This window comes from Felis catus, chromosome C1 (genome assembly GCF_018350175.1).
Source record: "Felis catus isolate Fca126 chromosome C1, F.catus_Fca126_mat1.0, whole genome shotgun sequence".
Lineage (NCBI taxonomy): Eukaryota > Metazoa > Chordata > Mammalia > Carnivora > Felidae > Felis > Felis catus.
The window spans coordinates 183839384-183851443 of record NC_058375.1 but is presented as its reverse complement, the minus strand read 5'-3'; the positions used below and the strand labels follow the sequence as shown (position 1 = coordinate 183851443).

The window sequence follows — 12060 nt, the reverse complement described above, 5'->3', positions numbered from 1 at the left end:
GGCTATCCCAAGGCCGCCGGAGCCGCTCCAGTCAAGCCGCACAGGGCTCACCCCCTCTGGCGAGCGGGTGGCCTCGTCGCAGACCGGCTCCCAAGGCTGTTGCTGCGGCCGGCCGGGCGGTGCTCAGCCGCGAGGGGCCCGCGGGAGCTGCTCCGGGCGCCAGCCTGTGACGGGCGCCGAGGCCCAGACTGGGCTGCGCGGCGGGTCCCGGCCAAGCCGCCCGCGCCGCCCCGCCCGCTAGCGGGGATGAGTGACGGCGACAACAGGTGCAGCGCGGAGTCCCAGGCTTCTCGGGAGTCCCCGAGTTTGGCGCGTCAGGCCCGGGGGGTCAGAGTTTGACTCTGGAAACCGTCCTCCTGGCCCTGCACCAGCCTTCCGAAGTCACCCCTCAACCGGCCTCTTGCTGCTTAGTAAAGCCTGAGGTCACGTCAACCTCTCGAAACCCACCAGTCCCAGACGCCGACTTTCCTCCAAAGGGGAGAAGAGAGGAAAGTGTGCGGTGCATGGTGCTTTGCATAACCGTTCGCTCTCTCCTCCCCAGCCGTCCGAAAGCAGGCGAGAGTGGCCCCAGAGCCGAGCCCTCGTCTGCACACCACACGTCCGCCCCGACTTGCTGCACGCTCTTCCCTCCCCAGACGGCCCAGCTCCGCGACCACGGGCCACAGCCGAAACCGCCCGCCCGCGCCGCTCCCCGGCTTGCTGCGCCCGCCCGCCCCGCCGCCCGAGGCGACGTCGCCTGCTCCTCCCCACCCCCCGCTACCGGGTGGCAGGTTCAGGTCCCGGGTCCGAGCCTGCGCCCCTGCAGCTGCCACTGCCGCCGTCGCCGCCAGGGGGAGTGTCCGTCGGGAAACGTGGTGTTGGTTCCTTGGTGTGAAGGTGCTTTCAAACTTAAGGTTTCTGATCCTTTCCCCTGGGTTCTGAAGAGCGTAGAGGAAGATGGAGACCGAGTCCGGGGCGGTGAGTACGGCAGTCAGGGCCTCCGGCCCCGGGATAGCAAGGGGAAGGAGCAACGTGGACTCCGTTCCTGAGGGGCTGGAATTGTGAAGTCTAGGGCCCAAACGCCCGCTATTTTTTCGGGAAGAAACGTGGACAGGATGCCCCATCGACCACCGTGAAGAGCGGCCTCCCTGCAGGCCCGGTCGGGTCAGGTCGTGGGGTCGGGAAGGTGGGACCACTGGGCCAGGACTGGGTGTAGGCTGGCTGGGGGACCTCGGAAATGGCCAGAAGGTTTCAGGAGGCGGCGGGTGGCCGGGTCCTGTACAACAGGCGGGGCTGGGCTAGAAAAACAGCTTTCCCGCCGAAACCGGGCTCGGCACCGTCTTTGACGCCTGCTCAGGCCGGACTCCGCCCAGACGCCCACCGCAAGGGATTGCCAGGGCGGCTGACACCTCCTTTCCCTGGCTAGTCAGTGGGGACCGGAAGGCCAGAGAGACCTGGAGGGAGGGGTGGGGCACCGTGGCCCTGGACAGACCCGGACACTTTAATACCGGGTGTGCGCCCGAGACGCTGAGGGCCGGGTGGGGGAGGGGCGGGAGACGAAGCAGGCCTGAGGAGCTGAGGCGCTGAGGCGAGGTGCCACTGTGCCCCGCCCCCGCCCCTCTGGCAGCCAATCAGCGCGCGCCACGTGAGTGCCGAGTTGTTGCCGACGCTCGAGGCCACTGTCGGGTCGGTGCCGTTGAGGGTTCCAGCCACTGCTGCTGGCGGGTTTGCGGGTCAAAATTTCTCGCTGGCTAGCCTTCTTTTCCCTCCCGCACTTTGGTGGGGAGGGGGTGGATCCTCGTGTCAGTGCCCAAGTTCACGATGACCCGAGAGAACCCGAGGAAATTGTCGCAGCGGCCATATCCTCCAGCGCCTCAGCTTGCTGGCCTCGGAGGGGAAGGAGCTTCGAGGCCTTGACTGCGACGGTTAGCCTGCCCTCTTCCCGTTGTCTTCGCTGGCAAAGTGGATGATAGATTTCGAGGTTAATTCTCAAGGGATGGAGGCAGTGAGGGCGCATTACTTTGAAGGAAATTTTTAATAAACTCTCTAGTGCTAGAAGTTTTGCTAAACTAAGAACCCTTACTTCTAATCTAACAACACCTGCCTAAGTGCTTTTCATACATTTGCAAAATTATTGCTGGTGGAATCTGAGGCTTTATTAGCTCAGTGCATCGCCAACCTTCTCTGAGGAATTGAGATATTTCTGCTTAAGCCTTGTCACTACTAACATTAAGATATTTTCTAGGTTCTTTTCATATTGTATTCTTAAACCCTCTGCCTAATGGTTGGGATATCATGAGCAGGGAGAAGTGATTCATTCGTTTGTTCAACAAATTATTTATTGAACACCTGCTATGTACCATCTCCACTTTAAATGATCAGTGAACAAAATAGGCAAAATCCCTTCCCATATGAACATTGCACTACATTGGAAAGTGGTAAGCAATAAACATATGTAAACTATATAGTATGTTGGAAAGTGATAAGTGGTAAGAAGAAAAATAAGGCAGTAGGAACCCACAGTACAGCAGGAGCCTTAGAAATGAGAATGAAATGAACAGGATATAAAAAGTTGATGTTTTTCCTTTCTCGGTATCATCTAACTAATTTCTCAAGATTGGAAATAAAGCACCTGTTCACTTTTGTTCATGTCCTTTCTCTGTGAAAAATAATGGAATGACTTTTATTTAAACAAATTGGAGAACAAATGAATTCATCTGTCGAACTTGTTTTTCAGAAGAAAATTTCATGAAGACTGATTTTTAAAATTTTACAATCTGTAAACAGACAAGATTGTATCTACTAAAGCTATGCTATTATCTCTAGCAATGCAAATCCACAGTTGAAAAATATAACTAAGCATCCCAAAATCATCATTCTCTGCACTACATCCTAGAAGTAAAGTGACTGAAGTTACAAATAACCTCCAAATGCCCAGAGAGAATGCTTTTAAGATTGGTTCCCCAATTTCTTTAATTGGAAACTACAACATAGCAGTTATTAAATGTGATGATTTTTCTGTGGGTTAATAGGTGTTTTTATGAACTCCCTTTTTAGGAATTTGTGTTGTTCCTCCTTAACACTAGATGCAGAATAGAACGCAATGAGGTCCAGCCTGTAGCCCTGTAGTCACTACTGGCCTAGTCATTTCTCTGTATATCTTGAAGGATTGACTTAGGGATCATGGTTTTATTGGCCAATTAAGTGAGGCAGGAGAGCAACTATGAAAAAGAACAACTCCGTTATCTATGTTGGAAATTCATTTTCATGTATTTGTTTCTCAGAGAATTGAAATTCTGAAACCAAGATTTTTGAAGCATACTCATTTAGTACGTTAGACTGTCTGAGAAGCCTGTTTAATGTTCCCAGAAGGAAAATAATTAGCAAGTGCTTAAATTGGTTTCTCTTCAAAATTCTATTCTCAAGTCTTGTTTTTTTCAGATGTAGGTAAGAGCTTACCATCTTGCCATTGTGCAAAGGCATATATGTTAATATATGTTTATTAGAATCTAAATTAGGCCCCCAACGTAGAATTATGAACATGTATGTACTGAGTTCAATCTTTGGTATAAAAATTTATGCCTATGAGATATAGGTATGTAAATTTCTTTTTTCTTTACAAAATCAGTTCAATCTTCAAATTGACAGGTGCATTTAAAACTTTGACTTTAGAGTTAAAAAACAGTGAACTTGAATGTCATAATTTATCAACTTGTCAGTGCCCTTTAGCCAAAGACTACCAGGAACATACTGTAGTTCACTAAAGTTGGGTGTATTGAATTGTTGCCACAAGGAAGAGCATACACCATGGAGCCTTTTGGTAAGAGGGTGCTAGAAAAGAACTTACTATGGGATTTAGACTTGGGTTAAGCTCTTTTTAGATAGGGTTTAAGGAAGAACGGCTTTACTGTGAGATGCATGTTGTCAGAAAGTGGAAGTAATTCTGCTAATTCTTATCTAGAAGGCAAGAAAAATAGATTGAAGCCAAAGCTGTGATTGATAAAGATGGAGTAGTTATACATATCAGCCAGAATAGAGGGCTGTTTGGTCATTCTTATGGTTTGGACAATGCTTTTGTTTTTGTCAGAGTTCAGACATGGTTATGGAATGGTCTTGTTTTTGTTGTGATCCATCACAATCACAGAGTAACTTTGCCTAATGCCCGTTAACAAGAGAACAACCATAGCCTAGCTGTGAGTTCGAGGCCAACTCCTAACAACACCAGAACAAAGCCAGTTCCCAGCTGTCAGGGATGCTTTTCTCTTTCTGTTTTTTGAGTTTAATATTCCTCAATATTTATAATATTTAAATTGTATATTTAATAATAATTCACAGAAACATTTTAAGTAATTAAGATTTTCTCTGTAGTGGAGTAGATTCTACATTTCCCATATTTTTATTGCTCCAAAAAAAGTATTAGTTCTAATTATAGTCTTCATAATATTAGACTAAAATTAAAGTCTAAAATATTACATTTTGTCTAAATGACTCATCTTTTTGAAAGATATTATTTTCAGCCTGCATCAAACTTCTACCCAATGCTAAAAGTTTAAAAGAATTTTATTTTACAGCAAACATCAAATCAGACGCAAACAGATTCATTATCTCCATCCCCTAATCCTGTGTCACCTGTGCCTTTGAATAACCCAACAAGTGCCCCAAGATATGGAACAGTGATCCCTAATCGCATCTTTGTAGGAGGAATTGACTTTAAGGTACCTATTTATGCATGTAACATAGTGTATTTTTTGCATTAGAAGTTATTTTATTTCTCAGAAAAGTTTTGTACAACTGCAAAAATAACAATTGCTATTTCCATAATGATTAGTAGGTTTCACATTGTCTTATTATAAAGAATCTTTTCAATACCAGTGTTGGTTAAAAAGAATATGTGTAATTTCCCATACAAGGAAATTGAGGCTCACTGATATATCTGTAGGCTCCTAGCTTCTTCGTGACAGAGTGAAGACTAGAATCCCACTATTTTGACTCATAGTTCCATATTCCTTATTTCACCATACCACACTAATTATACTTTATTATGTCATACTCCAAAAAAAAAAAATAATGCATGGTAATAGTTTCAAAAAAAAAAACGCAATTTTTTTAAAAAACACAAAATTTAGTCCTATGAATTTGTTTCTTTATCCCAACTTTACTCTCAAGTTCCTATTGAATAACCTCCTAAACTTCCATCAAAATTGCTTTCCGCCATCTAATTTAGAATCTGCTCACAAAAAAAAAAAAAAAAGTGTCAGAATAAAACATCTTAACATTAATACACTTTAATAATGTAATCAGTCATTCCACTCTTTCAGAGAAGCTTAGCTTGTGAGATGTTTTAGCACCCCCATTTGGGAGGTAGTAGTAAACACCTATAGGAAAGGTCTGCATGCTATTTTAAGTGGAATATCCTTACTTCTAAGTGGATATGTAGAAAGATTTCCAAGTTTCCATATTATATATTGAAAATTACAGGGATAGTTGTCTTTCTTAATTAAAAAAAAATCTTTGTGCCAAAGATGTGTCAAATAAATTTGACATTTATTACTCACTATTTCCCTATAATCAATCTTTTGCAATTTGGATGAAAATACTTTTTTTCTTCCCAAGAGAAATGATACACATACTGTATTTGTGTATTTGTCAAAATAATGATTTTTAAGCAAGTATGTCATTGGTTCACTAAACATGAATAAAAATGATTTCTAATGAAATGCTAATTTTTAAAAAGATTTTCTGTTTCTATGAAAAATATTAATGGCTGACCATAAATATTGGAGTTGAGTATTTTTGTTCAGAATTAATTTATATCATAAACAGTATATTTTTAAATAAATTATCAATAAATGGAAATATTCATATGGTTAGGCTATTCTAGGTTATTGAATTTTATCAGCTACGTTATGAACTTGAGGCCATTGTTAGAACACAGTTGTACCTTTAAGGTAACGGCTAGGGTTCCCTCCCTGATACTTATACCGTTTCCAAAACCATAGACAAATGACAACAAGGAAGTAGTTTTCTGTAGTAGCAAACAGTGTCAAACTTTTTAAAACTCTTCTTTTTTGGAAGCTTATAGCCCATGCCTCTTGATACGTAATCATCTTGACTTTGTCTCCTTATTTTTCAACTAGGAAGTAGAGCTGCAAAATTGAACTAGTGATTCTTCTATCAGAGAATAGTTTGAATTGTTTTCAAATCTCTAACAGAAATTCTTCTGGCATTGGTTCCATTTGAGTTTATTGAAATAAGAGGCATTTAGTTATTCTTAAGATTATCTCAGTATTTGTCATCATCCAATTTACCAGGCTGTAGGCTACCAACTAAAACCTGATAATGTATATAAGAGGCATCACACTGCTGTTGGGCATGCCTTTTTCTGTGTATATAAAGAAATTCTTTTCTAAAGATATTTAAAGTTTCCACGGGGTAGTTATACCTGAACCAGAAAATGAAATTACAATGAATTTAGTGTGAATATTGTAGGAAAAGATAAAATGAGTGTATTATGAGACGACTGCAGTTAAAACCATCTTTGTAGATATCTTGTGTATTATAGTCCAATGATGATTCAAATTTTTATTTTGAATATTATGATGTCATTATTTAGCTGAAATGTATGTTGAGTACAGATAAACTATCTAAAAACTCTAAATCTTGTAGCTACTTCATTGACATCACAAATTGAGTTCAGGTACTTTTAGAAATGTATTCCTTTCCTAAGACCTTACTGTTCCTGGAGACTGCGGATTAAAATAGAGGGACTGGTATACACCAACAACTTAGTTCCACTGCCATGACCATGGGCCTCTCTGAACCACAAAAACCAATAGTAATATGCCCTTACTATAGTTATAGCTGTGCCTAATTCAAGTTATTTTTTTAACTGGCCAACAAGGATTCCTTTAAATATGAGTGAACTTTCTTTTTGTTTTTAAAGCAATTCAGCTTAAAATTTTTTCATTGATTATAATAGTTTAACATCATAGTTACTGCATAAAGCAATGTATTTACATTGGTTTTAATAATTTAGTGGTTTTATATACTGTTTTTATGCTGAGAGGCATTCTTAAGTTTATATTACTATTTGTTTACAATCTTTTCTATCTCCAAAACAAGCATAAGACTTGTTTCATTTTTTAGCAATTAGAGGATATTTTAAAAGCCATTAAAAGCTATTAAAAGCAATTTTTTGTGTTTTCCTTTTATGCCATTAGACAAATGAAAATGATTTAAGAAAATTTTTTTCCCAGTATGGGTCTGTAAAAGAAGTGAAGATTGTAAATGACAGAGCTGGAGTGTCCAAAGGGTTAGTATTGCTATAGATAGTACATAGAATTAACAATTGTATTTTTATTGGCTTACTAGATTTGGTATGCTAACTTATTTTGATTCCATTTTTTAAAAAGAGAATTTCATGCTCTCTTCTTTCTTCTTGCCTTTAATCTGCATTGTGTGTGTGTGTGTGTATGTGTGTGTATTTTGGCATGGGGGAGGACACTATAATATTCCTTAATTTGTTAGGAAGCTATTCTTGCATTGGCTGAGGAACTATTCAATGTTATGTAGCAAGCATTTAATGTTGGGTAACTAATGTCCAGTAGCTAAGGAACCAGAAGCTAAAGGAATCAGATGCTCTTGGAATTGTGTGCCTGCTTTAGACACGAGATAAGGACCTAACCTGAGAAATATAACTCTAAAGAGAATGATTTTTAATTGCCAATCAAAGAGAATAAAAATTGAGAAGAAATCAGGAGGGTTTGTCTAGAAATGGCTAACGACCTTAGAGCTATTGCAGTGGGCTGGTTTATACAAAAGCCAAATCTCAGAGAAGAGGTAGTTTACATAGTGTACTTACTTAAGAAGTTTGATAGCAAGGTTAAAATGGGTAAGACAGAACTTGGTTGTAAATTTTAAAAAATAAAAAATAAAATTTTAAAAAATAAAATATCCATGGGGAAAAAATGGGTAAGACAGTGGAGATCAGTGAAGGATTATGTCCATGTTCTTGAAAGAGAGGCAGGACATACATAAGAGAAAGGACTAACAAGGTAGATAGAAAATTCTACTAGAGGGAAGCAACTTGTAAGAATGTCAAGTGAGCACTTTGGAAAAGATGGGTTCCTAGAGAGATGTTATTTTTAAACAAATGAGATACTTCTCAGACTGACAAATAGTATTAGGAAGAAGTGAGATTGTAGCTCTTGTATTTGGTTAATAGAATTTGCAATATTTTGGTAATATCCATTTTTTACCACTAAAAACATAGATATGTAAACTGTATTTTATGCCTTGTCCACTGGGTGGTGTATGTGTTCTATCAAAAATTTAGTGTAAAATTATTTCCTTAATCCTTGTTTAATGTTTGGGCAAATAGAAAAAGAGAAATTCTTTGTTAGAGGAAGAAACTTTTTTATATAATACAGTAACTATGAATTGAAGAAAATAGTCAAGATATTTAACACTACTCTAGTTTCCTTAAGTTACCTAAGTAGAAATTATGCTTGGCAGGGGGATATACTGTTTTATCTCTTTCATATCTTTTTGTCTATCTGTTTTGGCTTTTTGGACATTGCATTCAAAATATATTTGTATCTTGAATATTATATGAATTGTACTCTGGAGGTAACAATTATCCATGCAAACAGCAGGTAGAAAGTCTGGGATGTACATATTTTTTATTTGTCTTTGGGAAATACTAGTAATTGCATTATCAGTTTAGATGTGCTAATAATAATACATCCATATAAATAAACATTTACCAATTTAAAAAAATTTTGTGTTGAAATTTTTTTCCCTACTCTGATTCCTATTTAAGCCAAACTTCTATTATTTTAAAAGGTGATTATGTCTCTGTACCAAAATTTATTGCATCCTAATTTGTAAGCCAGAACTTGAATCTTTCATGCTTTCCTGATTTATATACAAGTCAGATATGAAACTGTTTGAAGATCCTGGTTTGTTGTGTTTTTTTTTGTTTTTGTTTTTGTTTTTTTAGTGTCCTGACTCTAAGAGGAGGTGACAGTGATAAGCTGTGAATGATTCTCTTAAATTTTGCATGCTGGGCACCTTAGAAAACTGCTCACTACTACAGTGGCCCATGCTTAAAAGAAAAAAAAATTAATCTTAGTATAACTCTAATGTTCTAAAGAAAATAATTAATGCATTTTTTAGGTATGGTTTCATCACTTTTGAAACACAAGAAGATGCACAAAAAATTTTACAAGAGGTAAGATCTCTTAATGTATTCAACTTCCTTTTTTGAAACTAATCCTTTAGGATATTTGTTTTAGTATTAGCATTCCAGTACAATGATCAATTGCTAGAAAAAAAATTTTTAACTTATTTGCATCTTAAGATTGACATTGGTCTCCAAAAAAATTGAATTAAAAAAAGATTAAGGGCGCCTAGGTGGCTCAGTCAGTTGAGTGGTCAACTCTAGATTTTGGCTCAGGTCATAATCCCAGGGTCATGGGATCAAGCCCTGTGTCAGGCTCCACACTGAGCATGAAGCCTGCTCTCCATTCTCTCTCTCTCCTTCTGGCCACTACCCTGCTCACACACTCTTGCTCTCTCTCTCTCTCTCTCTAAAATTAAAAAAAAAAAAGTTGTTGGCTTTTTTTTAAGATTAAACAGGGGTGCCTGGATGGCTGAGTCAGTGGAGCATGTATTTCTTGATCTCAGGTCTATAGGTCTGAGCCCCAGGTTGGGTGTAGAGATTACTTTTAAAAACATATATTTGGGGCGCCTGGGTGGCTCAGTCGGTTAAGCGTCCGACTTCGGCTCAGGTCATGATCTCGCGGTCAGTGAGTTCAAGCCCCGCATCAGGCTCTGTGCTGACAGCTCAGAGCCTGGAGCCTGTTTCAGATTCTGTGTCTCCCTCTCTCTGACCCTCCCCTGTTCATGCTCTGTCTCTCTCTGTCTCAAAAATAAACATTAAAAAAAATTTTTAAAAAAAACCATATTTTTAAAAATCTTTTTAAAAAAGATTAAGCATAGATTTTTATCAATAGAAAAACAAATTCTAAATCATTGCATGCGTTTGTCAAGCTGTAATATAATTTTTTACTTTATTTGCTTAAACTAAGAACTTGGGGATATATCTTTTCTCAAGTGTTAGTTGATAGCACTTTGAATTCCTACAAACACTACAACACTAGAGTGAAATTATCTGAGATTACTTCCCTCTTGTGAAAAACATTATATAAACTAAGAACATTCATAGAAAAAGTCTATAGCCTGCAGTTCAGTGTAATAAGTAAATTTGGTAAATGTTAGTTAATTTTTTAAGGAAAAAAATAGTTTCAATTATATATTAAATCACATGCAGCTGATCCCCACTATTCATACTAGTTATGTTCTTTAAAGTCACCATGAACACTGAATTGGCAAATATTGGACTGCTGTTCCTAGAAGAAATACAAGACTAGGTTCCCACAAGTTTCTGGTTACATTATTTTCTTCTTTGTTTTTTGTTTTTTTTTTAATGTTTATTTATTTCTGAGAGGGCACAAGCAGGGGAAGGGGAGAAAGAGAGGGAGACAGTGAATCTAAAGCAGGCTCTGAGCTGTCAGTGCGGGGCTTAAACTCACGAACTTGTGAGATCTGACCCGAGCTGAAGTTGGACACCTCACCAACTGAGTCACCCAGATGCCCCTACGTTATTTGCATTAACCAATTAATACATAACTTTGTTTTATGTGTGTTTCTGTTTAAAGACTTCATGTTAAATATATATTGTTGATTCATTAACATGGAACTCCTGTTCAACAGCATTATGTAACACATGCCTGGATTAAATTCATGTAACACATATTTTCTCCATAAGGCAAATGACATTCTTCTTGTGCTTGGGAATACTAGCCAGTACCTCAGCACCACACTTGAGGGCTATTTTAAATAGCAAAATAAAAAAGATAGCAAAATCACCAACATAAAACACAAAAATGCAAAAAACATGGCACTAAACAGAACATGAAACGGACTCTTGTTTTCACCGTAAGAGCTGAAACAAGAATGGACAGAGTATTCCCTTGTTTGACCTTAGCTGGGACCATATATGTCAGGCAATTAAAAATTTTCACCTCTCTGCTCATGTCCACTAGTAATCACTAAATTGCTACAAGTATTGATTTGGGGGTTACATACATTAAATAATTTTAATGAATAGGTGAATTCCCAAATATGGGATCTATGAGTAGAGGCTTGACTGTATTCCCATTAAAGAACTAGGGTCAAAGCATTGGAACCAAGATTCAAACCCATATCTTTAATATTCAAAGACTGTCCTTTCCAATATTCCTTGCTGCTTTCAAAACTATTATAGTCTGAATTTTAAAAATGTTTCTCACTAGTTTTTCACTATTGGTTTTATAAAACAGTAGTGCCAAAATAATAAATTTTTTTTTATTCTAGGCTGAAAAACTTAATTATAAAGATAAGAAACTGAACATTGGTCCAGCAATAAGAAAACAACAAGTAGGAATTCCTCGTATGTATTGAGAACTAATGCATTTTCCAGTATTTTTACATGGTTCTTTTTTGAAATATTAGACTTTTTCTAGAATTTAATTAGAAGGTCAGACTTCTTTAATTTAATAAAGTTATTTCAGCAAAGTTGGTGATCAAATGAATATTTCTTACAAATTAATGTATGTTAGATTTTCAGGGGGTAGGGGAAATTTTACATAAATAATGGTGCTTACATATATTACATATAATTACATCTTTAAAGGAAATCTCTTCTAAAATAAAAATATAATTTAAAATTACAAAGGTAATTAGAAGTAATTTGGCATTATGAATTGGAAATTTTTATAATTAGAAAAGTAATTTAAAATTAGAAATTTAAATTTAAAATACTGAAAATAAAAATAAAGAACCAATATCAGAAACTCTAGTTGTATGGTAGGTACTATAACCCAACTAGATGTGTCATAATTATCAGAGGGAACAATTCCTAAAGCTTTAATAATTGGCTAAATTATGTGCCTTTCTCAAATTTCTGCAAGGTTTTCAACTCTACTCTTCTTTTTTCTCAATCTTCCTATTTATTGTATTAGGCATCTTTACAGTTTG

At 38.1% G+C, this 12060-nt stretch overlaps 1 protein-coding gene across 2 annotated transcripts in view; it reads left to right on the top strand.

The window, feature by feature from the left end:
• The first annotated feature begins 762 nt into the window (after nucleotides 1-762).
• BOLL (boule homolog, RNA binding protein) overlaps nucleotides 763-12060 on the top strand; it is a 51061-nt gene continuing 39763 nt past the window's right edge. Inside the window, exons 1-5 of one of the 2 annotated variants that reach the window (XM_011285451.3) lie at nucleotides 763-957; nucleotides 4551-4694; nucleotides 7200-7291; nucleotides 9157-9211; nucleotides 11398-11473. In XM_011285451.3, the coding sequence (XP_011283753.2) occupies nucleotides 937-957; nucleotides 4551-4694; nucleotides 7200-7291; nucleotides 9157-9211; nucleotides 11398-11473 (388 nt within the window). In that variant the 5' untranslated portion in view covers nucleotides 763-936. Of the gene's footprint in view, nucleotides 958-1820; nucleotides 1961-4550; nucleotides 4695-7199; nucleotides 7292-9156; nucleotides 9212-11397; nucleotides 11474-12060 lie in introns of those variants that run through there. The other variant, XM_011285452.3, reaches the window with a different exon arrangement.